Raw genomic sequence first — 24993 nt, forward strand, 5'->3', positions numbered from 1 at the left:
GGTAAAATCTGTACGTAAACACGCCATCACGTCAGACCAGCCTCTTAAAGTGAACCCCAACTCAATGGCAGTGGCTGTGATATCTGTACGTTTCCACCAATTAGTTACCCTGCACTACCGTCTGAGGAGAATTTAGGGAGCCCTCGTAAACACTAGCCTTGCAACAAAGTCTGCAATCTAGTACGAATACATGTTTGCAAAATCAAATGCAGTGCAATACCCAGGCTTACAAATGCAGCATCCTTGCAGCGAATTATTGAGACTACTTTCAGCGGCAATTATCCCGTTTATTATAATACTATCTGTCTTGTATCTGACACTCACCAGCAAACAACTCCCCTTGTATGTCCTTCGGGTCTCTAGGCCTTGGCACACTACCCCTCGTATCTGAGAAACTTATCACAGCATTTCGAATTACTGCCGGCTTGGCGCGCGATACTGGCTCGGCTCTAGACTGGGACGTTTCGATTTCCTGCCTTCATTAATTAGCCAATAGATATTTGCCCTTGTCGACATCCACCTGCAGAACATCCCCGAGAAACGGAGGAAAGGACACTCACCGCCTGCGCCAGAGTCAGAATGGACAGTGTCACAACCGCACAACTGAGGGCAAACATTCTGGGGGGTCAGCGCCCGGCCACTCTCATTATGATCCTTTCCCCACAGTGGAGAGCTGTTACTGGAGAGACCTCCGACTGTCTGAATTGAATCGTGGAACTACGGGACAGCACAATTTCTTCACTCAGATGTGAGTGCCCCGCCTCCGTGACCCGCCGGGACTCATTAAGACTAACAGAGTTCCTCCAGCCTTTCGTGTGTGTTACCTGTGCGGAGCGACGGAGGAACATTTCCAGCGACCGGTTTCCGAACTAAAGGGTTTGCCGGAAGACCCGGCGACCCTTGTCAAGCTGGTCGCTAATTTCTTTTTTTCAAATTCTGCGCAGGAGGTTTGCGGGGAATGGCAGTGAACCAGGATCTCAGCTCCCAGATCGTCGAACGGACGCCGCTGCATCCTGTAAGTCATTGATCTGTACTACACGGAAAACAGGTCGTTCGGCCCAACTCCTCCATGCCGACCCAATCGAGCTAGTCCAATTTGCCTCGCGGATATCTCCCTAAGCATTTTCTACCCGTGTAGCTGTACGGATGTCTTTTAAATGTTTTAGTATTAGGATCTTGGCGGATTTAAAGAGCCACAAGATATAGGAGCAGAATTCGGCCAGTTGGCCCATCAACTGCCCCGTCATTTCATTATGGCCGATAAATTATTCCTCTCTGCCCCAATCTACCTTCTCCCCCTATCCCTTCATGCCCTGACCAGTCAAGAATATATCAATTAGGATTTGGCCTGCGATGCTGAATGTAGCGAAGAATTCCACAGTTTCACCACTCACTGGCTAAAGAAATTCCTCCTCATCTCCGTCAGAAGGACTCCCCTCTATTCTGAGGTTGTGTCCTCTTACACCACAGGAAACATCCTCTCCGTATCCACGCTGTCAAGACCTTTCGATAGGTTTCAATGAGGTCACCCCTCATTCTTCTGAATTCCAGTGAATACAGACCCGGAGCTATCAAATGGTCTTCATACGACAAACCAACAATTCCTAGAATCATTTTCGTGAACCTCTTTGGAACCCTCTCCGGTTTCAGCACATCCTTTCTGGGATAAAGGGCCCAAACCTGCTCTAAAATACTGCTTTATAAAGTCTCAACATTACATCCTTCTACCCTTTAGAAATGAATGCTAACATCGCATTTGCATCCATCACCATAGGTTCAACGTGTAAATTAACCTTTAGGGAACCCTGCACATGGACTCCCAAGTCCCCTTGCGCCTCAGATTTAAAAAAAAATTCTCTCGATTTATTTCTTTTGCCGAAGTGGCCATACACTTCCCGACACTGTATTCCACTCAACTACTACTTTGCTCATTCTCATAATCTCAGTCCTTCTGTAGTTTCTCTACCTCCCCGAAACTACTTGCCCCTCCACCCCCATTCCTACATCCACAAACTGCAACAAAATCACCATAGCCCTGCTCCCTTGACCAACACACTTGTCATTACATCTCCTTGTAACGAAAATCTAGGTCTCCCTGGAATGTGTTTTTTTTTACTGTTTTGAATCTTTTTCAGCCACACTGCAGGATCTACATTCCGAAGCACAGTATCATAAATGTTATGTCACAAATTTTAAAATAATTACCGATCAATTAATTTTGTTTTTATTTTGTAATAGTTTGCATTTTTTAATCTGTAGATTTCTATACACTGCGCACATGAATGGCACTCATGAAGTAACCGGGAGCACGCAGTTATTCTGGGAGTGGCAGCCGAGGTACCAAAAAGTGTTCTTGTTTAATTTGTCACGGGTTGTGTTATAATCAGGAAATGTTTCTTTAAGAATGAGAATTGCTATTTTCTGCTTGCTTCTTTTTTAAAGGTTTCTTAAGAAACCAGAGGTGTAAAGATTGTGAGAGACTGCAAATCTCAGGAACCAAGAGAATCGAAGAAAAGACGGCTGATTTGAATGGCGCTGACCGGAGCCATCCACACATCTTTTCTTCAGATTATCTCTGCCAGCACTCTTCGGTGAGGAGATAGCTTATCATTATATATATCTTATTTTTGGATATATATTAATCAATTATCGAACTTCCGATCAATAACTTTTAATAAGCACTATTTTATTTTTTTCTTAACTGAACAGGTTACTTTTGGTAGAATTCGTGTTATTCTGGGGAGTTCACGGGGTAAGTAAACGGCAGAACAATCCAATGGGAATAATGTACGATTAGATTGATTTAAGACCAAATCACATCTCGTGCTCGTAAAATATTCAACAAAGGTTTAATCTGCTTTACAGTCATCACTGTAAAAAGGAACCTTTTGTTTGTTGGCTTTTATTTTTTCAGAAAGGGTTCACATTGGATAGGAAATAAAACTAACAACTTTGACATTGAATCTATTAGTAATGTAAAATTGTTCTCATCCAAAACGATCCTTAGCAGGTATCCTAACGCTGATGACGCTTCATTCACTACTCTCCTCTGACCAATATTAGCTCTGTTTCCAGGAATTCAATTTAAAAATTCATCCATTACTTTTTAAACTCCTGGTAATATCTCTTAGTTCCTTTCGTTGAATCAGTCCTGTCCATTATACCTGAAATCCATGTAACTGGTGCCTCTTGTCTATCCCAAGATTTGAGCTCATGGCTTCCTTCCCAGTCTTTCCACCTCTTTTCTCCATGGAGTTACTCTTTAAAGTCTACCTTACTGACACTCTTTAAAATCTACCTCACTGACACTCTTTAAAATCTACCTCACTGACAGTGTTCTAACGTTCATTTGAGTCTTGTGTCAAACCTTTTCCAATGATATTCAAGGTATTGTAAATTATTGTTGTTTTCATGCTGAAAGAGGAAAAGTTGAGGGAATTTATTACTGAGACAATCGCAGATCTATTTGTATGAAATTATGCACTGACACAATTATTGATCAATAACAATTGTCAATATTAATGCAAATATGACAGTGATTTGCTGCCTTAATGCTAATGTTTGGAGATACCTGCAAAAAGGTCTGACAAATGTGTTCAAATGTACCTGGAGATTGTGTAGAATTTTGTATCTCGTTCTGGATTTTAATTCTAGCGTACAACAGTATTCTCTTTTCTAAATTTCTGAGGGGGTAGCACGCACCTGTAGCTCAGATCATCGAGAAAGCCCTTTTAAGTGTCATAAGCATGTAGAAAGGTTAATGTGTGTTACATTTAAATATTGTACTCTTTACAAGATACTTGTGGTTTCCTACATCTGTGACTCTGCCAGATGTTTGTGTGCCCGATTGCACGCAACAATGTACCTGCTAATGTACCTGTTGTTCAGATTTTATTGAATTCATTTTGACTTTATTATTTAGAACTTGACAGAATTTAATACTGGTTTCCATAAAATTAATTTTAGTCTTGCCTATGTTTCTTTTGAGGTTTATGCAGAATTCAAAGTATCAACGTAAATTTTATTATGGAATCAGAATCAGAATCAGGTTTATTATCACCGGCATGTGACGTGAAATTTGTTAACTTAGCAGCAGCAGTTCAATGCAATACATGATATAGAAGAAAAACAAACAAACAAATCGAATAACAATAAAATTAAACGAGGGGATCGTATAGAAACATACAAAATTTTTAAAGGGATAGATAAGATAGAAGTAGAAAAGTTGTTTCCATTGGTAGGTGAGACTAGAACTAGGGGACATTGCCTCAAGATTCAGGGGAGAAGATTTAGGATGGAGATGAGGAGAAACTGTTTTTCCCAGAGAGTGGTGAATCTGTGGAACTCTCTGCCCAGGGAAGCAGTTGAGGCTTCTTCACTAAATATATTTAAGATACAGTTGGATAGGATTTTTACGTAGTAGGGGAATTAAGGGTTATGGGAAAAAGGCAGCTAGATGGAGCTGAGTTTACAGACAGATCAGCCATGATCTTATTGAATGGTGGGGCAGGCTTGATGGGCCGGATGGCCTTCTCCTGCTCCTATTTCTTATGTTCTTATGTAAATAAATAAGTAAATCAATTACAGTATACATATATTGAATAGATTTTAAGATTGTGCAAAAAAAAACAGAAATACTGTATATTAAAAAAGTGAGGTAGTGTCCAAGGGTTCAATGCCCATTTATGAATCGGACGGCAGAGGGGAAGAAGCTGTTCCTAAATCGCTGAGTGTGTGCCTTCAGGCTTTAGTACCTCCTACCTGATGGTAACAGTGAGAAAAGGGCATGCCCTGGGTGCTGGAGGTCCTTAATAATGGACGCTGCCTTTCTGAGACACCGCTCCCTGAAGGTGTCCTGGGTACTTTGTAGGCTAGTGCCCAAGATGGAGCTGACTAAATTTACAACCCTCTGCAGCTTCTTTTGGTCCAGTGCAGTAGCTCCTCATCCCCACCATACCAGACAGTGATGCGGTCTGTCAGAATGCCCTCCACGGTACATCTATACAAGTTTTTGAGTGCATTTGTTGACATACCAAATCTCTTCAATCTCCTAATGAGGTATAGCCACTGTCTTGCCTTCTTTATAACTGCATCGATATGTTGGGACCAGGTTAGATCCTCAGAGATCTTGACACCTTGGAACTGAAACTGCTCACTCTCTGCATTTCTGATCCCTCTATGAGGATTGGTATGTGTTCCTTCGTCTTACACTTCCTGAAGTCCACAACAGCTCTTTCGTCTTACTGACGTTGAGTCCCAGGTTGATGCTGTGACACTACTCTACTAGTTGGCATATCTCACTCCTGTGTGCCCTCACGTCACCATCTGAGATTCTACCAACAATGGTCGTATCGTCAGTAAATTTATATATGGTATTTGAGCTATGCCTAGTCACACAGTCATACCTATATATAGAGAGTAGAGGCATGGGCTAAGCACACACCCCTGAGGTGCACCAGTATTGATCGTCAGCGAGGAGGAGATGTTATCACCAATCTGCACAAATTGTGGTCTTCTGGTTAGGAAATCGAGGATCCAATTACAGAGGGAGGTACAGAGGCCCAGCTTCTTCAACTTCTCAATCAGGATTGTGGGAATGATGGTATTAAATGCTGAGCTGTAGTTGATGATCAGCATCCTGACATAGGTGTTTGTGTTGTCCAGGTGGTCTAAAGCCACGTGGAGAGCCATTGAGATTGCATCTGCCATTGACCTATTGCAGCGATGGGCAAATAGGTCCTTGCTGAGGCAGGAGTTCAGTCAAGTCATGACCAACCTCTCAAAGCATTTCATCACCATAGATGTGAGTGCTACCGGGCGATAGTCATTAAGGCAGCTCATGTTATTCTTCTTAGGCACTGGTATAATTGTTGCCTTTTTGAAGCAAGTGGGAACTTCTCCCCATAGCAATGAGAGGTTGTATATGGTGACATATATGCCACCATATGCAACCCTGAGATTAAGTTCCTGTGGCATACTCAGTTAACCTATATGATATTAATTATAATAGGATTCATGAAAGATCAACTAGAGTGCAGAAGACAATAAGCTGTGCAAATGCAAATATGAATACACAGCAGTGAATAACAAGATAAAGAGTCCGTAAAATGAGATCACTGGTTGTGGGAACATCTCAATGGACGGGCGTGAGTGTAGTTATTCCTTTTGTTCAAGAACCTGATGGTTGAGCGGTAGTAACTGCTTTTAAACCTGGTGGTGTGAGTCCTGAGGCTCTTGTACCTTCTATCTGGTGGCAGCCGTGAGAAAAGAGCATGACCTGGGTGGTGAGGATCTCTGTTGATGGCTGCTGCTTTTCTACGACAGAGTTTCTTGTAGATGTGCTCAGTGGTTGGAAGGGCTTTACTCATGTTGTACTGGGCCAAATCTACTACCTTCTTTCTTTCTTTAACAGGTCTTGAATGTAATTCCTTTTTACACCTAGATTTATGCCGTTTTCATCATATTCCATATTTTCATATAATGTAAAAGGAGACCACTTGGTCCATTATGTCCATGCTACCATTCAGAATAATCCCATCAATCTTCTATCCTACATTTACTTTCATTGAAGTCACAATAATACAGCACTGAAATAGATGCTTTTGTCTTTTGAGCCCCAATCCACACTCAACATTTCGCCATGGTAGTGTAGCAGTTAGTGCGACACTCTTACAGCTCTGGGCATTCTAGAGTTCATAATTTATTTCCAACGCCATCTGTAAGGAGTATCTGTACACCCTCCCTGTGGAATGTATGGGTTTCCCTGGGTGCCCCAGTGTCCTGAGATTAGGTTAGAGCTAATTGGTTTAGAACATAGAACATAGAACTCTACAGCACATTACAGGCCCTTTGGCCCACAATGTTGTGCCGACCATGTACCCTATTCTAGAAGCTGCCTAGAATTACCCTACCACATAGCACTCTGTTTTTCCAAGCTCTACGTACCTATCTAAGAGTCTCATAAAAGACTCTATAGTATCCGGCTTCACCACCGTCGCTGGCAGTGTATTCCATGCACCCGCCACTCTCTGTGTGAAATACTTACCCCTGACGTCCCCTCTGTACCTACTTCTAAGCACCTTAAAGCAGTGCCCCTTCGTGTTAGCCATTTCAACCCTGGGAAAAAGCCTCTGGCTATCCACACGATCAATGCCTCTCATCAGCTTATACACCTCTATCAGGTCACCTCTCATCCTTTGTCGCTGTCTGGGGTTGCTGGGATGGCAAAGTTGGAAAGGCCAGATGGGCCTACTTCATGTTGTATTGGCAAATAAATAAATATAAAATTCCATTTTATTTTGATATTCCCATCAACTTCTTCCAGATTCTACTACTCACCTATGTGCACAATTTCCAGTGGCCAATTAATGTATCAACCCATGCGCCTTTGGGTTGTGGGAGGAAATCCACCCAGTCCCAGGTGAATGCAAACTCTGCACAGACAATGTATGAGCTCAGGCTCGAGCTCAGTGATAATAGCTCTACTTGAGCAGCTATGAAGCCCATAATAATAAAGCAGGGTACTGTTTCTCTTTCCGTGGCACTATGCTATTGCATTTAAACTTTGATCACAATGAAAACAGCTGCTGTAGGTTTTAAAGGATGTGTGAAGCTAGTTAAGGTCAACCTGATTGTCATATTTCTGTCCCTTATCCCGCTTCATATACAGATAATGGCAACATTTGCTAAGGACACATGGGGACTAATTTCCTCAAACAACAGGAATTCTGCAGATGCTGGAAATTCAAGCAAAACACATCAAAGTTGCTGGTGAACGCAGCAGGCCAGGCAGCATCTCTAGGAAGAGGTGCAGTCGACGTTTCAGGCCGAGACCCTTCGTCAGGAGTAATTTCCTCATTTTGTTCTCTTTCTGCATGACTTCACCAATCCCAACAGGTCTTCAATATTTAGGCTGGTTTGGGGTGTGAGCTCAGCAGGTGGCTGCCATCCAGATATCATGGGCAAGAATGGGCTTTTTAGCTAACATGTCATCTGATGTACAGGGGTTACTAAAATGACCTGCTGCACAAAAATGGATTAGAGGTTCTAATTGTCCCCAGGATATGAGCACAAATCAAGAAACATTTTGTGATTTTTTTTGAATTGAGCCTATTTATTGAAATAATAAGAATGCAGAGATACTGAGATTTAAATTTCTGTGATGTTACTCTATAAATTATTTATGAACGTTCCTATTGAGTGCAGCTGAGGATTGCTTCCAAGACCAAGTGGAAGACATTGAGAATGAAGATATGGGAAAGGGAGTGAGAGGTGGAAAGGTCAAAATGGGGCAGTGTGGAGAAATAATTTGTGAAATGTTCTGGTGACTGTGGTGCTTGCAAACCTGGTGGATAGGACATGGTCCTATCCACCAGGTCCTTGCCACAAGAGGACACACGTTTAAGGTGCTGGGGAGTAGGTACAGAAGAGATGTCAGGGGTAACTTTTTTACTCAGAGAGTGGTGAGTGTGTGGAATGGGCTGCTGGCAATGGTGGTGGAGGCAGATATGATTGGATCTTTTAAGAGACTTTTGGATAGGTACGTGGAGCTTAGCAAAATAGAGGGCTATAGGGAAGCCTAGTAATTTCTAAGGTAGGGACACGTTCGGCACAACTTTGTGGGCCGAAGGGCCTGTATTATGCTGTAGGTTTTCTATGTTTCTACGGTGGCGTGGTTCTGGTATAATGAATCAAAGACATGAAGAGTGTGGGCTGGTGTATATAGCTGGAATCAATTGTCCATTTTGGACAAGTGATTTGCAAGTCAGGACAAGGACTTTGAAGTGAATTTGCTGTGTAGCAGAAGCCACTGGGCAAGATGTTAATGTGGAGGTTGGTGTTGAGCTACAGGCAGGTTGAAAGTGATGGTTAAAAGATTGTGGAGCAAATTAACAGTAGAACTAGGAAATGATGGAACTATCCCTGTCCCTGTAATGCTAAACACTCATTGTGAATTGCTTGCTCAGTACATTGGCTGATTTACACAAAGTAAGTCGTCGGATGCAGAGTTAGTTAAGGTCACAGCACAATACTTTATTGTATGAATATCTACTGCACCATAATGTTACACTATAATCAGTAATGTGCTTTGGAAATAAAGTAACCAGAATCGTAATACTTAGTTCTTTGTAATAGACATGTCTCATGAAAAGGACTGGCTTGTGAACTCCAAGATGTGTACATATCAGTAATTTTGATATGTTTCATATTTCAGTAAGTTTGTTTCATACCACTATAGTTCCCAGAAACAGACTTCAATTTATCTGTTATTGCTGAATTGAAAATTAGAATCACAGGCTTGTTCCAGCAGGACATGTTATTCATCTCATTGATCTGTCCCAGAACTGGAAAAGAATTTGCCATCATTTGAGCTTTGGGGTATTTTTGTTCAGATTAATTTGAAGAATAGCCACAATTCATTAATTAGATTCCAATTAATTCTAGTTCATTTGCATGGTATTTTCAACTATAATAATATTGCAATTCTTGCTAAACTTGTTAGCAAAAATAATCTTAATAATGCATGACATATCTTACTTAAAACATAAAAATCGTAGAAAGGCTTGACATCACATTATGGACATTTAGTAAGGGATCGAGTCAGTCTCTCTATCTTTGTTACAACATCTTGATGATGGTCACAAATGGCACGAATGGTTGCCCATCCATGAGTGTGTCAGATTCATGTACTTTTCTTGAAATACCGTTGTTTCCAGTGGAGATGATGCCTTTTCAGTGCTTATAAACAATGGTCTGGAGTGTAACTGTTGATACAGTTTATTAAGTGTTTTAGTTCAATCCAGTAATGCGTGATGTAATTTGTAAGTTAAAGTGTATTTAGATGACAGTTGCTTTAAGAACTTGAGGTGTTTGATCTCATGATGTTTAAAGTGACTAAGTGATTCGGATCAGATTAATCATGCTTGACACAGTATTAGGTGATAAGCTTATCTTAGTTACAGAATGATAGAGGCACAATATGGAAACAAGCTCTTCAGCCCACTGAGTCTGTACTGATCATCAAACAATCATACACTGATCCCATTTTATTTTCCCCCACGTTCCCTCAGATTCAACCACTCACCTTCGCACCAGGGGCAATGTACAGTGGTCATTGACCTTCCAATCCACATTTGGGATGTGGGAAGAAGCAGGGGCACTCCGAGGAATCCCACACATTCACAGAGAGGACATGCCAACTCCACATGGACAGCACCGGATGGAATTCGGTCGCTGTAGTAACACTTCTGTTAAATATGCCACTTGGCCTGCCAGATACATGATGTAACTTGTTGAGGACAGCTACTGTACCGAGCAACACAATAATGCTGGAGGAACTTTGCAGCTCAGGCAGCATCTATACTGAAGAACAAACGGTTAACGTTTTGGGCTGAAAAAGGAAGGGGGAAGATGCTAGAATAAAAAAGTGAGGGGAGGGGAAGGAGTACAAGCAGGCAGGTGATGGGTGAAGCCAGGTTAGGGAGAAGATGGGTAGGTGAGGAAGGGGAAATAAAGTGAGAAGCTGGGAGGGGACAGGCAGAAGAGGTAAAGGGCTGCAGAAGACGGAATCTGACAGGAGAGGGCAGTGGGTCGTAGAAGAATGGGAAGGAAGAGGGACACCAGGGGGAGGCAATAGGCAGGTGAGGAGAGGAGGGGGTAAGAATGGGGAATGAAAAATGAGAGAAGGGGAAAGGGGGAGAAATTACCAGGTTAGAGGAATCGATGGTCATGCCATCAAATTGGAGGCTACCCAGATGGAGGTGTTGTTCCTCCAACCTGAGAGTGGCCTCATCGTAGTAGTAGAGAAGTCCAGGATCAACATATGGGAATAGGAAGTAGAATTAAATTGAGTGCCCATTGAGAAAACCGGCCTTGTGGATGTTGTGGACAGAAGGAAGGTGTTCGTCAAAGCAGTCCCCCAGTCTACATTGGGTCTCACTGATGTACAGGAGGCTACTGTACTGATATGCTTAATAACAATGAGAAATGAACTCACCTTCTTTATTAATGGCTAATACAATTTACCAAATCAAGTGTAGTGTCTCAGTTATATTTAAAATCACTTACTAATTAATTAACCAGTCTCAATACGTACAGAAAGGATTATGATAAATATGCAACAGATTGTCAATGATTTATATCATGCCATGATATGATAGCAACTTGTAACTGTTCTTGCAGTCATGTATCTTTAAGATGAATGTTCATTTAATTGGCTTATGACAAAAGATCAATTATAAAAACAGTGCACTTAGTGAAGGATGGTATTCCCTTCTCCCCATTATTGGTGTCATAAAGTCATAGAAACAGACCTTTCGGCCCATCTAGTCCATGCCAGCTTGGTTTTCTGCCTAATCCCGTTTACCTGAATCCACATCATAGTTTGCAATACCTCACTCATCCATGTACTTTTCCCAACCTCTCTTAAATGTTAAAACTGAACTAGGATCTGCCAGTTCTGCTGGCAGTTCGTTCCACAATTGTGCTGCCCTTTTACTGAAGAAGTTCCTCCTAAGAACCCTTTAAATATTTCACCTTTCACCTTAGACCTCGTCTCACCCACCCTGAGGGGAAAAGCCTGCAAGTATTCACCCGATCTATACCCCTCACAATTTAGTCCTAGAAAAGGAGTTCAATGATGTTCCAGCTTTGGAGAATTTAAAGTTGCCCCATATGATGATCAATGGTACAAGTACAAAGGGGCCCAGCCAAATGCTATTGTCAAAAATCAAAAGCAAAATGCTGCAGATGTTCAAATTCTGAAATAAAAATGAAACATGTGGGAGCTACTCTGCAAATTGGACGGAAAGACAGTGTTAATATTTCATGTTGAATACCTTTCATTAGTACTAGTGAAAGGCACTTGTTTCTTTGTGACCCATAAGAAGCAGAAGAAATTCAAAACTAGCATGTGGATTTTGGGAAATTCATCTGTTATGAATTGGATTTTCATGTCTCCATGTCGGTGCCGTACAAGTCTATGACTCTGGGTGATATTTGTGCAATAGAGCTGTTCCAAATAAAGTGGGCCTTATTGCAGTTTCCATACATGTTTGTGCCTGTATACCTGTCTCCTAAAAGTCTAGCATGGAATAAATTATCAGACAAAGTAAATCAAGCATATCTTTTTGGATGATAAGACCATATGACATAGGAGCAGAATTAGGCCATTTGGACCATCAAGTCTTTTCTGAAATTTGATCATGGCTGATTTATTTTCCCTCTCAACCCCTTTTTCCTGCACTCTCACCCTAACCTTATGGCATTCTTACTATCAGGAACCTATCAACCTCTGCTAAATATACCCCCAATATCTTGGCCTTCATGACCATTTCTGGCAATTAATACCACAGAATCAACACCCTCTGGCTAATGAAATTCCTCCTCATCTTTGTTCTAAAAGGACATCCGTCCATTCTGAGTCTGTGCCCTCTGGTCCTAGACTCTCCCTCTTGATAGCCACCCTGTCTAGGCCTGCCTTTCAATATTCAATATGTTTGAGTAAGATTCCCCCCTCATTCTTCTGAACTCCAGCGCGTGCAGTCCCAGAGCCATTGAAAGTTCCTCATAATTTAACTCTTTCATTCCCGGGATCTTTCTCATAAACTTCCTCTGAATCTTCTCTGATGCCAGCACATCTTTTCTTAAATATGGTGGGCAAAACTGCTCACAGTACTCTAACTGTAGTCTGATCAATGCCTTATAAAGCCTCAGCATTACATCCTTGTCCATTGGAAATGAAAGCTAATGTTACATTTCACAGTGATATAGCATATGCTGTTGTCAAATGCATAACTAGAAAATAAATGAATAAATGGAAGTGATTTCCACAGATAGGATTAATCAAGCCTTGTATGGAATATGCGAACATGAGGGAATCTGCAGATGCTGGAATTTCAAGCAACACACATAAAAGTTGCTGGTGAACGCAGCAGGCCAGGCAGCATCTCTAGGAAGTCCTGCTGAAGGGTCTCAGCCTGAAACGTCGACTGTACCTCTTCCTAGAGATGCTGCCTGGCCTGCTGCGTTCACCAGCAACTTTTATGTGTGGTGCTTCTATGGAATATGCATTCATTTTGCATTTGTTAAGCACAGGAAAGCCAGGGTTCATCTGCAACATTCTTAAAGCTTGAACACAAGAGAGTCTGTAGATGCTGGAAATCCTGAGCAACACATACAAAAAGCTCAAGAAACTCAGCAGGTTTGGGGGACAGCAGGGTAGTTCGGTGGTCAGTGTAACACTATTATAGCACCAGTGACCTGAGTTCACTTCCTGCCCGTCTGTAATAGAGTTTGTATGTTCTCCCCGTGACTGCATAGGGTTCCTCCAGGTACTCCAATTTCCTCCTGCCTTCCAAATATGTACGGGTTAGTAGGTTAATTGTCCAATGGGGTGGCACAGGCTTGTTGGGTCAGAAGGGCCTGTTACAATGCTTAATTTCTAAATAAACTATTAAAAAATAAGTGAGCAACATCTATGGAGGGGAAATAAGCAGCTGACATTTCAGCCTGAGTCCCTTCACCAGTTCTGTCATATAGCTTCCTATTTCCAAGATATTATTGGGCTTAGTATTAAACTCTAAGGACAGGCTGCCTAAAGGTGTATTCTGTTCCCTTGACAAAAAAGATCAAGGGAGATATGATCAAACTGTTTTAATGTAAAAATGTTTTGATGAACAGATATTGGAGCAGACTTAAGTCCTTGGTACATGACTGAACATGTCTAATGATGTGTCTACCCTATTCTTTTTCCAAAACTCCAAAGAGGCTTTCAGGGGACAGGCAAGCAAAGTAGTTGAGCAAGGACATGGCAGATAGAATACCATGTAGAGAAATGTGAGCTCATCCACTTTTGTTCCCAAAGCAGAAAAGGAAAATATCTTTCAAAAGGTGACCGAATGGGAAATGGTGATGCTCAAAGAGACCAAGATGTTCCTGTATAGATGTCATTGAAAACTAACATATCTATGTAGCAAGCAATTTGGAAAGTTTATCGAATCCTGTCCTTGATTACAAGAGGGTCTTCCATGGAGGAGTAAATATGCCTTATTGCAATTATGTAGAGGCTTAGGGATAACATGGATGGAGTATTGTGTAATGATTTGGTCTCCTTGCCTAATAGTACTCTGAAGTGTGGTCTAAGCAGAGTTTTATAGAACTCATGGCTCTTGTGCTCAGTCCTCAGTCTAATGAAGGCCAGCACGTCATATACCTTCTTAACCACCCTATCAGTTTGTGTGGACACTTTGAGGGATCTGTGGATGTGGACCCCCAAGGTCTCTCTGTTCTTCCACACTGCTAAGAATCCTGCCATTGATCTTGTACTCCATCTTCAAGTTTGATCTTCCAAAGTGGATCAAGATGAGGTAGTAAAGTGGAATAGACATTGGCTTTGTGGGAGAAGCCAGAGAGCGGTAGTAGAGGGCTGCCTCTCTAACAGGAGGGCTGTGACTAATGGTGTGCCACAGGGATCAGTGCTGAGTCTGTTGTTTGCTATCTATATCAATGATCTGGATGATAATATGGTTAACTGGATCAGCAAATTTGCAGATGATACCAAGATTGGGGGTGTAGTGCACCGCAGGGAATGCTATCATGGCTTACAGAGGGATCTGCATCATCTGGAAGAATGGGCTGAAAAATGGCAGATGGAATTTAATGCAGACAAGAGTGATGTGTTGCTCTTCAGTAGGACCAACCAGGGTAGGTCTTACGTGGTGAACGGTAGGGCACTATGGAGTGTGGCAGGATAAAGGGATCTGGGAATACAGGTCCATAATTTGTTGAAAGTGGCATCACAGGTAGATAGGGTTGTAAAAAAAGGGTTTTGGCACATTGGACTTTATAAATTATTGTATTGAGTACAGAAGATGAGATATTATGTTGAAGTTGTATAAGATGATGATGGGGCCTAATTTGGAGTAATGCATGCAGTTTTGGTCACCTTCCTACAGGAAGGATGTAAGTAAGGTTGAAAGAGCACAGAGAAAATTTACAAGGATGTTGCTGGGTCTGGAGGACCTGAGACGTAAGGAAAGATTGATAAATTAGGACTGTATTCCTTGGAATGTAGAAGATTGAGAGGAGATTTGATAGAGGTATACAAAATTCTGAGGGGTATAGATAGGGTAACTGAAAAGCTTTGTCCACTGAGGTTGTGGGAGACTACAGATGTTGGTCATGGGTTAAAGGGGAAAGGTCAAAAATTTAAGGGGAACATGAGGGGCAACATCTTCGCTCAGAGGGTTGTGAGAGTGTGGAATGAGCACATGTCATCCATGTGAGCTTGCTTCAACATTTAAGAGAAGTCTGAATAGGTGTATAGATAGTAGGGGTATAGAGGGATATAGTCCTGACACAGGTCCATAGGAGTAGGCAGTTTATATGGTTTTGACATGGACTAGATGGGCAGAAGGGCCTGTTTCTGTCTATATCCTGTTGTAATCTACAATAACCACCTATACTTTCCACAATACCTCCAACCTTTGTGTCATCTACAAACTTACTAACACACCTCTCCACTTCTTCATCCAAGTCATTTATATATAAAAAAACAAAGAGCTGGGGTCTGGAACAGATCCCTGCAGAGCATCACCGGTCAGGTTGGTTGCTGGGTTGGTAGGTTTGTTGTATTCTGATTGATAGAATATATAAGCCCTGTGTCTTCTTGAGCTTATATAAATGAGAGGCGATTGTACTCTGATTATGGTCAAATGTGAAGTGATCCCATTGAAACTCATTGCAGGGTGGATACAGGAGGGATGTTTTTCCTGGCCCAGTCATTTGTTGCCAGGGATGACTTCCTCGGAATATAGATGGAACACTTAGTACTGATTGGATGTGTGATTTCTTCACTTTGGAATTCTCTGCACTGGAGTGTTGTAGAGGCTCAATCACTGACTTTGAGGACAGTGGAATTTTTTGATCTCAAGGAAATTGTGGGATATGGGAATGAACAGAAAAATAGAACTATATAGCACAATGGTCTGCCAGGGTGAAGCAGGCTCAAAGGGTCAAATGACCAGATCTATTCCTCATACTCATGAGTGCACAATTCTTGAAATACCCCATTTCTGTTGTAGTGTTGGACTCTTTCAAATGGGACCTAGATAAACTTCAACCAGTTTCTGACTGAGTAATGAAGATATAGGGATGGAAAAGCCATGGTCTGCTCAACAACCATTGCAGATTATCACACTGTAAGGAGCTTTCACTTAAAGAAAAAAATAGAGGGATGTATTGAGGAAAGAACAATTTGCTCATAGTTCATGAAATGAATAGTCTTGGTGGATCAATTAGCTTATAGCTTTTCTCTGATTTCTCCCACTTCATCTTTGATTACACTTTGTTTCTAATACAGTTTTCTTTTACCTCAAAAATGAAACAATTAAATAGTTATTTTATTTAACTTCCCAAATGGTGGGGAAATTTTACCGTAGTTGTTATGTTTTGTAACTTCAAAACATTAAACTAATTGGAAAAAAAACAAGGAGCCGAGATAAGGGAGTGTAACTTTGTTTTTTACTTTAAGCGAGCAGAGTCGCGTATCATGCGGTAGTGTGATGGCGTATGCTTTTCATGTAATTCTATATATAACCCTTAATGAATTGTTCAAATGAACAAGAATGTTTAATCAAAAGAAAATTATACACACAAGTTTACTCAAGTATCACTGAAATAGTAAATACATAACAATAGTGACCTTTTAGCAAATAGTTTTATATTATATCAAGTTGATCCTCCCACAGTGACTCACACCTTCAAGGAACATATGACCAGCATTTATTAAAAGTCCCTACTAAAATGAAGCATTAATCATGTTAGTGGGTGTGGAGGAAAATATCGCAGATTTCCTTCCCTGAAAATCATGGTAACCCAGAAGCTTCATTGATACCGTCATTAGGTAGATACATATTTTATTGATCCCAAAGTTACAGTGTCACACAGCGTTACAAATGCACAGGTATATATATTAGAAGAGAAATAGAAAGAATAAAAATAAGTTACCACAAACAGTCTAACAGAAGGGGCACATCACTTCCCCGACTATAGGTTGACTCATTATAGAGCCTAATGGCTGAGGGTGAGAATGACCTCATACAGCGCTCTTTGGAGCAGCACAGTTGTCTTAGTCTATTACTAAAAGTGCTCCTCTGTTCAGCCAAGATGGCATGCAGAGGATGAGAAACATTGTCCAGAATTGCCAGGAGTTTCTGTAGGGTTCTTTGTTCTACCACAGCCTCCAATGTGTCCAGTTTGACACCTACAACAGAACTAGCCTTTCTAATCAGTTTATTGAGTCCATTGGCATCACCCGTGTTGATGCCATTGTCCCAACATACCACCGCAGAGAAAATTGTGCTGGCACAACAGACTGCTAGAACATGTGAAGGAGAGGCCTGCATACTCCAAAGGACCTCAGTCTCCTCAGGAAGTGGAGGTGATTCTGGCCCTCCTTGTACACAGCCTCTGTGAAGGTGCTCCATTCAAGTCTGTCATCCAGGTACACCCCCAGGTACTGGTAGGTCTTCAGCACGTCCTCACAATCAATAGTAACAAGGAGCAATGCAGGCTAACTTTATGCTAAAGTAAATGCTCACTTTAATTCTTGATTTACTTAACTACTCATATTTAGATCCACAACTGCCAAGGTGGGATTCGAACTCTTGCTTCAGCTTCGGTACAAGCTGCTATACGACAGTCCAGTAACCTAATTACTGTGCTGCTGTGCATTTAACGTTGATAAGGTTTCCAGTATACAGAACACAAGGTGGAAATAAGCTTACAAAACACAGTTGACAACGCACACTTTAAATAAAACTTCCATGACTACTTTTCTGAAAATTGCCAGTCATAACATTCTCAGATTCTCGACTTAGAGGCGTGTAACAATGGCCAAAACACCGTAGGCAGCAGATAACGAATGCCATAGACCTTGTCTGTATTCCTAGGTTTTTGCCTGATTTAGGAAGTACATAACTGATGAAGTTTCGAAGATGTTTACAGGCACTGCTACCTTTTGAGCCTCTGTATATTGTATACAGAGGTCATCCAGACATAAACAATGAAGAAATGCATGTTGTCTGTGCGTCATTAAGTATAGACCAAACTGATTTGTATCACAAGCCAATAAGATAGAGCAGCAAGTTATGGTTCTCAAGGCTTGCCGACATGCTGGGATTTGTAGTATCAATTGAAAAGCTTGTTGCCATTTGAAAATGTAATTATAACAAAATTACAAAATGTTTGATAACCTGGCCCGGTATGTACAGAGCATTCTTCCACTAAAAAGTCTGCCAAATATGTAATCAAAGCATAACAAAATCCAAATAATAGTTTTGGCACCTGATGTTGGATGCCGATTATTAATTTACCCAGATGATATTGATAAATCTAAATACTGATATAAATCAGATCTAAGTTCAGGACACACTGCCCGATAACTGGCTTCCTTTGATGTTTGTGTTTTATGTGCATTTGGAAGTAAATTTCAGAAAATTGATCTTTTGCATTCTGTCAACTGCCCTCATGCTAACCTCTACCCTCCATCACACCAACCGCACCCCCCCACCACCCACATACCCAACAACCCACATCCTTTGAAATAGATTCTAACTCTGAGAGTAGATCTTTGAATACTAGAATGACTACTCTTTATAAAATTAGTAGCCACTTTATTAAGTATACCTTACACCTGCTTGTTAATGCAAATTTCTAATAAGCTAATTATGAAGCAGTACCTCAATGCATAAAAGCATGCAGACATGGTCAAGAGGTTCAGTTGTTTTTCAGTATGGGGAAGAAACATGATCTAAATGACTTTGACAGCAGAATTATTATTGGTGCCAAGTGCTTTGGTTTGAGTACACGGAAAAATGTAAAAAAAAACAAATAAAATGGAGTGAGTGGAAGTTCTGTGGGCAAAAATGGCTTGTTAATGAGCGAGATCAGAGGAAATGGCCAGACTGCATCAAGCTGACTGTAACTCAAATAACCATGCTTTACAACAGATGGTGTGTAGAAAAGGCACTCCTGTACCTAATAATACGGCTACTGAGTGTATTGCTTCCTATGAATTGCTTAACAGTATTTCAGATTATTTGAACACATACAATACAATGTAACATACAAACACACAATACACTGACACAGAACACACAGACAACACATAGTCCACGGTTCAAGCTTTCCATGGCATGGCTCCCCAGCTCTTCCACTGCAACATCGATGACTGCATTGGTGCTGCTTCATGCACCCATGCTGAGCTTGTCAATTTCATCAACCCTGCATACAACCTCTACCCTGCCCTTAAGTTTACTTGGTCCGTTTCCGACACCTCTCTTCCCTTTCTCAACCTCTATCTCCATCTCGGAAGAAAACTGTTGACTGAGACCTTCCATAAATCTACCGATTCCCATGGCTATCTTTACTCTTCCCACCCTGTCTCCTGTAAAAATGCTATTCCCTTTTCTCAGTTCCTTCTTCTCTGCCACATCTGTTTCCAGGATGCCTACACCTGCCCATTCACCTCTTCCCTCACCCCCACTCAGGGCCCAAACAGTCTATCCAGGTGAGGCAACACTTCACCTGCGGATCTGCTGGGGTCCGGCAATGATGGGTCTCTTTACTGTTAGCTAGTTGTGTTGATTGCAGTGATCCACTGGTTCTAGATCTTCCTATTTCTGGACTATTCCACTGGCTCTGGATATGCCCATCTCTGGAAGGTCGCATTGGTTCTAAATTAGTGCTGGTATATAGGCCGGAGTCGACTATTTCGTCCAGTGCTCTTAATGCAGCCTCTTCTACATTGGTGAGACCCGTCATAAATTGTGGGACCGCTTTGCCGAGCACCTCTGCTCCACCTGCCAAGAGTGGAACTTATAAATTCCGGTTCCCATTCCTGTTCCGACATGTTGGTCCATGGGCTCCTCTTATGCCACGATCAGGCCACCCTCAGAATGGAGGAGCAATATTCCGTCTTGGTAGCATCCAACATATTGGCACAAATATCAATTTCCCTAAAGATAAATTCCCTCTCTTCCCCATCCTGCCACACCCTTCTTCTCTTCCCTACTCTAGCCTCTTACCTCTTCTCACCTGCCTATCATCCCTCCCTGGTGCCCCTCCTCCTTCTCTTTCTCCTGTGGTCTCCTCTCCTGTCAGGTTCCCTCTTCTCCAGCCCATTACCTTTCCTACCCACCTGGCTCCATCTGTCACCTTGTAGCCACCCTCCTTCCCCTCCCCCCACCAATTTCTATTTTGGCATCTTCCCCCTTCCTTTCCAGTGCTGAAGAAGGGTCTCAGGCCAAAATGTTGACTGGTAATTTCCGTGGGTACTGCCTGACCTGCTGATTTCCTCCAGCATTTTGTGTGTGTTGCTTTCGGTTTCCAGCATCTGCCAGAATCTCTCGTGTTTGTGACTTACATCAAGAGATGAGCTGCCTAAGACCAGGCTGGCAGCAGTGTGATTCAGAGTGTGTGACATTGCTCAACACAGTGGTGGCTTCCTAACGGTGCAGTGACCCAGATCCAAGGAGCTACACAGCCCAGAAACACGACCTTTGGACCAACTAATCCATGCTGACCAAAATTCCCATCTAATAATTTTGCCCGCATTTGGCCCATAATCCTCTAAACCTTTCCTATCCTCCTTTCCCTCCTTACCAACCGTATTGATCAAAATCTTGGAGATGTCACCGGGCAACCTAATCTGTAACAATCAATAGGCTGCATTGCACTTGATCTTGCCTCCATGACCCAACTAACCACCTGTGCACATACATGGTTCTGGGGCTCAGTACCAGTGTTTAACACCTTTTGATCCAAGTAATTAAATGAAAGCTGAAACTATTTAGAATTAACAATTGATTTGTCCATCGTATCTGACAGTAGCAGTTAGATCTGTGCAGTACTCCTGTTGTGCGTTCGAAGGTGAACTGCACGAAGAAACCTGTGCGGGAGGGTTTTTAAAGTGGAAACACCATTGCACTGGGGCGGTTTCTACTCTCTCAGCCGTGGAAGTCTAGGTGCAGTGGTGCACGTTGTCGACACAACTGGGACCTTCCTTGGTTGCAGTGGATGACCATGTGTCTTCTTCTGTGCTTTGTCATGTCCTTCTCTCTCCATGAAGTGTTACAGGACTACCTTCCTGGTTGTTGGATCTCACTCTTGATCTCATCCACCCAGTCTGCCAGAGATGTCCCTATTTGACCTGGGTATATGGCCCTCCAGTTACCCTCACCTGGTTTAACCTGCCTGTCGAAGTGATGGATCTTTGAAAGCACACTTATTATTTAGAAATAGGAAGTATGTTTTAATAGATGGTAAGCTGCTCAGACACTCGAGATTCCACAGGTGCAGCAGCACACACAAAATGCTGGAGAAACTAAGCCGGTCAGGCAGCATCGGTGGAGAGAAATCAACAGCTGGGACATTTCAGCATGAAATCTTCCTTGGTCAGGGCTGCAAAGGAAGGGAGCAGAAGGCAGAATAAGAAAGTGGGGTAAGGGGAGGTAGTTGATAGGTGAGACCAGATGAAGATGTGAAGGTCGGTAGGTGGGTAAGGGAGGGGATGATGTGAGAGACTGGGTGTTGATAGGCAGAAGGGTTAAAAGGTTGAAGAAGAAGGAGAGAACGGTGGAACACCTATCATTTGCCAGCTCTCCTTCCCCCCCCACCCCACCTTCTAATCCTGATTCTGCCCCTTCCTTTCCTGTCCTGATAAAGGCTCTTGGCTTGAAACATTGACTGTCTTGAGCTTCTAAGTTCCTCCAGCATTGTAGCTGCTGGTGGTTAATCAGATCCAAAATGTATAAAGAATAATATACAAAAAGTTAAACAATCAATGCAATTTGCTGTGGCTGGCAAAGAAAACCCAAGTGTACCTCGTTGTTTGGCTAAGTGACAGAGGAAGATGCTGGACTGAATCCTGCTGGTGGCCAGCCAGTAGCTCCACTGAGAACCACTCTCTGGCAGTAGTTCTTAAGAACCTAAGAAAGTAGGAGCACTCAGGCCCTCGGGCTACCCAACCCACCATTCATCATTCATATTTGATCTGACACAGGCCTTGTATCATCTGAACTCAGTGGTGAGCCTGTGGAAGTGTGGGCCAGATGAGCCAATGAGGAAGTTTAGAATGTATTAGATTAGATTAGATTAGATTAGGTTAGATTAGGTTATGAGGACACTCAGTCCTCGTTTATTGTCATTTAGAAATGCATGCATTAAGAAATGATTCAATGTTCCTCCAGTATGATATCACAGAAACACAGGACAGACCAAGGCTAAAACTGACAAAAAACACGTAATTATAACATATAGTTACAACAGTGCAAAGCAATATTGTAATTTGATAAAGAGCAGACCATGGGCTCAGTAAAAAAAAGTCTCAAAGTCCCGATAGCCCATCATCTCATGCAGATGGTAGAAGGGAGAAACTCTCCCTGCCATGAACCTCCAGCGCTGCAAACTTGCCGATGCAGCACCCTGGAAGCACCCGACCGCGGCCAACTCTAAGTCCATCCAAAAACTTCGAGCCTCCAACCAGTCCTCCAACACCGAGCACTGAGCACCATCTCTGCCGAACGCTTCGACCCCGCCCCGGCCGCCGAGCAACAAGCAAAGCCGAGGATTTGGGGCCTTCCCCTCTGGAGATTTCGGATCACACAGTAGCAGCGGCAGCGAAACAGGCATTTCAGAAGTTTCACCAGATGTTCTTCCGTGCTCTCATGCCTGTCTCCATCAAATCAGGATTGTGCACAGCAGCCTACTTGACAGAAAACGGATATTCATCACCAGAGTGGCCGTGAAAACTGCATCGCGCTGCCATCTTCTCCTCCCGCCTTTTCACACTTTTCATATTTTCACATGAACTACTGCTCTAACCAGTGGTTCTTACTGCACATGAAATACTAATTCTCAGTGCATTGATAGTCATCCATGAGCACAATCCGGTATATACACAACTTCTTCGGTGTCTTCAGAAGTGGCATAACAAAGAGAGAATCATTTTGCTCTACGGAATGAATGAGATTTAAATGAGAAGCAGCAGGGTCGGCGACGTTCGGGGCCTGGGTCGGCGATGTTCGGGGCCTGGGTCAGCGGTGTTCGGGGCCTGGGTCGGCGGTGTTCGGGGCCTGGGTCGGCGGCGTTCGGGGCCTGGGTCGGCGACGTTCGGGGCCTGGGTCGGCGACGTTCGGGGCCTGGGTCGGCGGCGTTCGGGGCCTGGGTCGGCGACGTTCGGGGCCTGGGTCGGCGACGTTCGGGGCCTGGGTCGGCGGTGTTCGGGGCCTGGGTCGGTGGCGTTCGGCGCCCGGGTCGGCGGTCACTCTTTATGGGAGGAGTGAGTTTGTGCAGCTGCTCTCCTCATATGCAGACGAAAAGGTGTTTCCCATATTGTGAGGTTTATGTGATTAGTGGACCATACTTTATATTGGTTTCTGTCAGTTTTTCGGTGTTTCTTCTTCTTGTGGACGATTGGTGGGTGGGTGATCTGTTCAAATTTTTTTGTGTGTGGGGGAGGGTCGGGGATTTAGTGCTACTGTCACTATTTTTTCTGTGAGTGAGGGAGTCAGGGATGTTATGCGTGGGGGGGTTGAAGATTATTATTGTAACTGTTTTTTTGCTGCGGTGGGGGTTAGTTCTGGAGTCTGCAAGTTTTGTTTCTTGCTGGGGGGGAGTTGATGTCTTTTTTCCCCATCAGCTCCATGATCTTTCTGTATTTAATGGCTATCCGGAGTAGACAAATATCAGAGTTGTATTGTACACGCATACTACAACAATAAAATGAACCTTGGAGCCTTTAAATGGACACTTGGACAGTGAAGGGTTAATTTCCTAAGTCCTGAGCTAAGTCAGTTAGATTCACTAAATACCACAGACCTCTGTGACTTGTTCAGACAGATATTTAATTTGAACTGCTGAATAAAGTTGATGTGTGATAGCACTGGTGCTGATGGCATCTTCATTAGGGTTCTGTCTGGGTGGAAATGTAAAGAAACATTTTGGACTGTACAAACACGAATGTTGCCATTGTGAACATGGGTGCACGGGTTGCACAATGGGTTGCCCACTGAACACCACTGTGTGATCAGATTGTACTTCTCAGGCATTTACATGTAGCTGGGTGCAGGGCTGATGTGGTATGATGTTCTGTATAAAAATGCCAACTGATGCAGAACAACAACTTTCTTCTGTTTGTCTGCAAGTAGAATAACATCTGTTTTGAGGGTTTTCAATTTTGATGCCCTGCAAAAAATCTAGAAGGGAGCAACTTGATCACTAAAATCCATCATTAGAGTCATAGAACACTACAGTATAGAAACAGGCTGTTCAGCCCATCTAGTCAATTCCAAACTATTATTCTGCCTAGTCCTATCATCCTGTAACCAGACCATAGCCCTCCAGAACTCTTCTAACCACTCACCTATCCAAACTTCTCTTAAATGCTGAAATTGAACCTGCATCCACCACTTCTACTGGCAGCTTATTCCACACTCTCACCACCCTTTGAGTGAAGAAGTTTGCCCTCATGTTCCCCTTAAACATTCCATCTTTCACCCTTAACCCAGCGGCCCCTAATTCTAGTCTCACCCAACCTCAGGACAAAAAGCCTGCTTGCATTTATCCTATCTATACAAACGAGCAAAATTAGGTCATTCGGCCCATCAAGTCTGCTCCGCCACTCCATCATGGCTGATTTATTATTCTTCTCAACACCATTCTCCTGTAAACTTTAACACCTTACCTAATCAAGAAATTATCAACCTCATAACCATATAACCATATAACAATTACAGCACGGAAACAGTCCACCTCAGCCCTTCCAGTCCGTGCCGAACTCTTACCCGATCCTAGTCCCACCGACCTGCACTCAGCCCATAACCCTCCATTCCGTTCCTGTCCATATAGCTGTCCAATTTAACTTTAAATGACAACATTGAACCTGCCTCAACCACTTCTGCTGGAAGCTCGTTCCACACAGCCACCTTCATA

The 24993-nt window shown here is 42.7% G+C and overlaps 2 protein-coding genes across 2 annotated transcripts in view; one reads left to right on the forward strand and one right to left on the reverse strand.

The window, feature by feature from the left end:
- The window catches only part of LOC134345208 (collagen alpha-5(IV) chain-like), a 205084-nt gene extending 204336 nt beyond the window's left edge, over positions 1-748 (reverse strand). The window contains exon 1 of the mRNA XM_063045494.1: positions 561-748. Within this exon, the coding sequence (XP_062901564.1) occupies positions 561-617 (57 nt within the window). The 5' untranslated portion in view covers positions 618-748. The remainder of the gene's footprint in view (positions 1-560) is intronic.
- The window catches only part of LOC134345080 (collagen alpha-5(IV) chain-like), a 217380-nt gene continuing 192878 nt past the window's right edge, over positions 492-24993 (forward strand). The window contains exons 1-5 of the mRNA XM_063045211.1: positions 492-748; positions 945-1015; positions 2260-2337; positions 2443-2591; positions 2710-2752. Coding sequence (XP_062901281.1) covers positions 2530-2591; positions 2710-2752 — 105 coding nt within the window. The 5' untranslated portion in view covers positions 492-748; positions 945-1015; positions 2260-2337; positions 2443-2529. The remainder of the gene's footprint in view (positions 749-944; positions 1016-2259; positions 2338-2442; positions 2592-2709; positions 2753-24993) is intronic.

Source organism: Mobula hypostoma, chromosome 4 (assembly GCF_963921235.1).
Source record: "Mobula hypostoma chromosome 4, sMobHyp1.1, whole genome shotgun sequence".
Lineage (NCBI taxonomy): Eukaryota > Metazoa > Chordata > Chondrichthyes > Myliobatiformes > Myliobatidae > Mobula > Mobula hypostoma.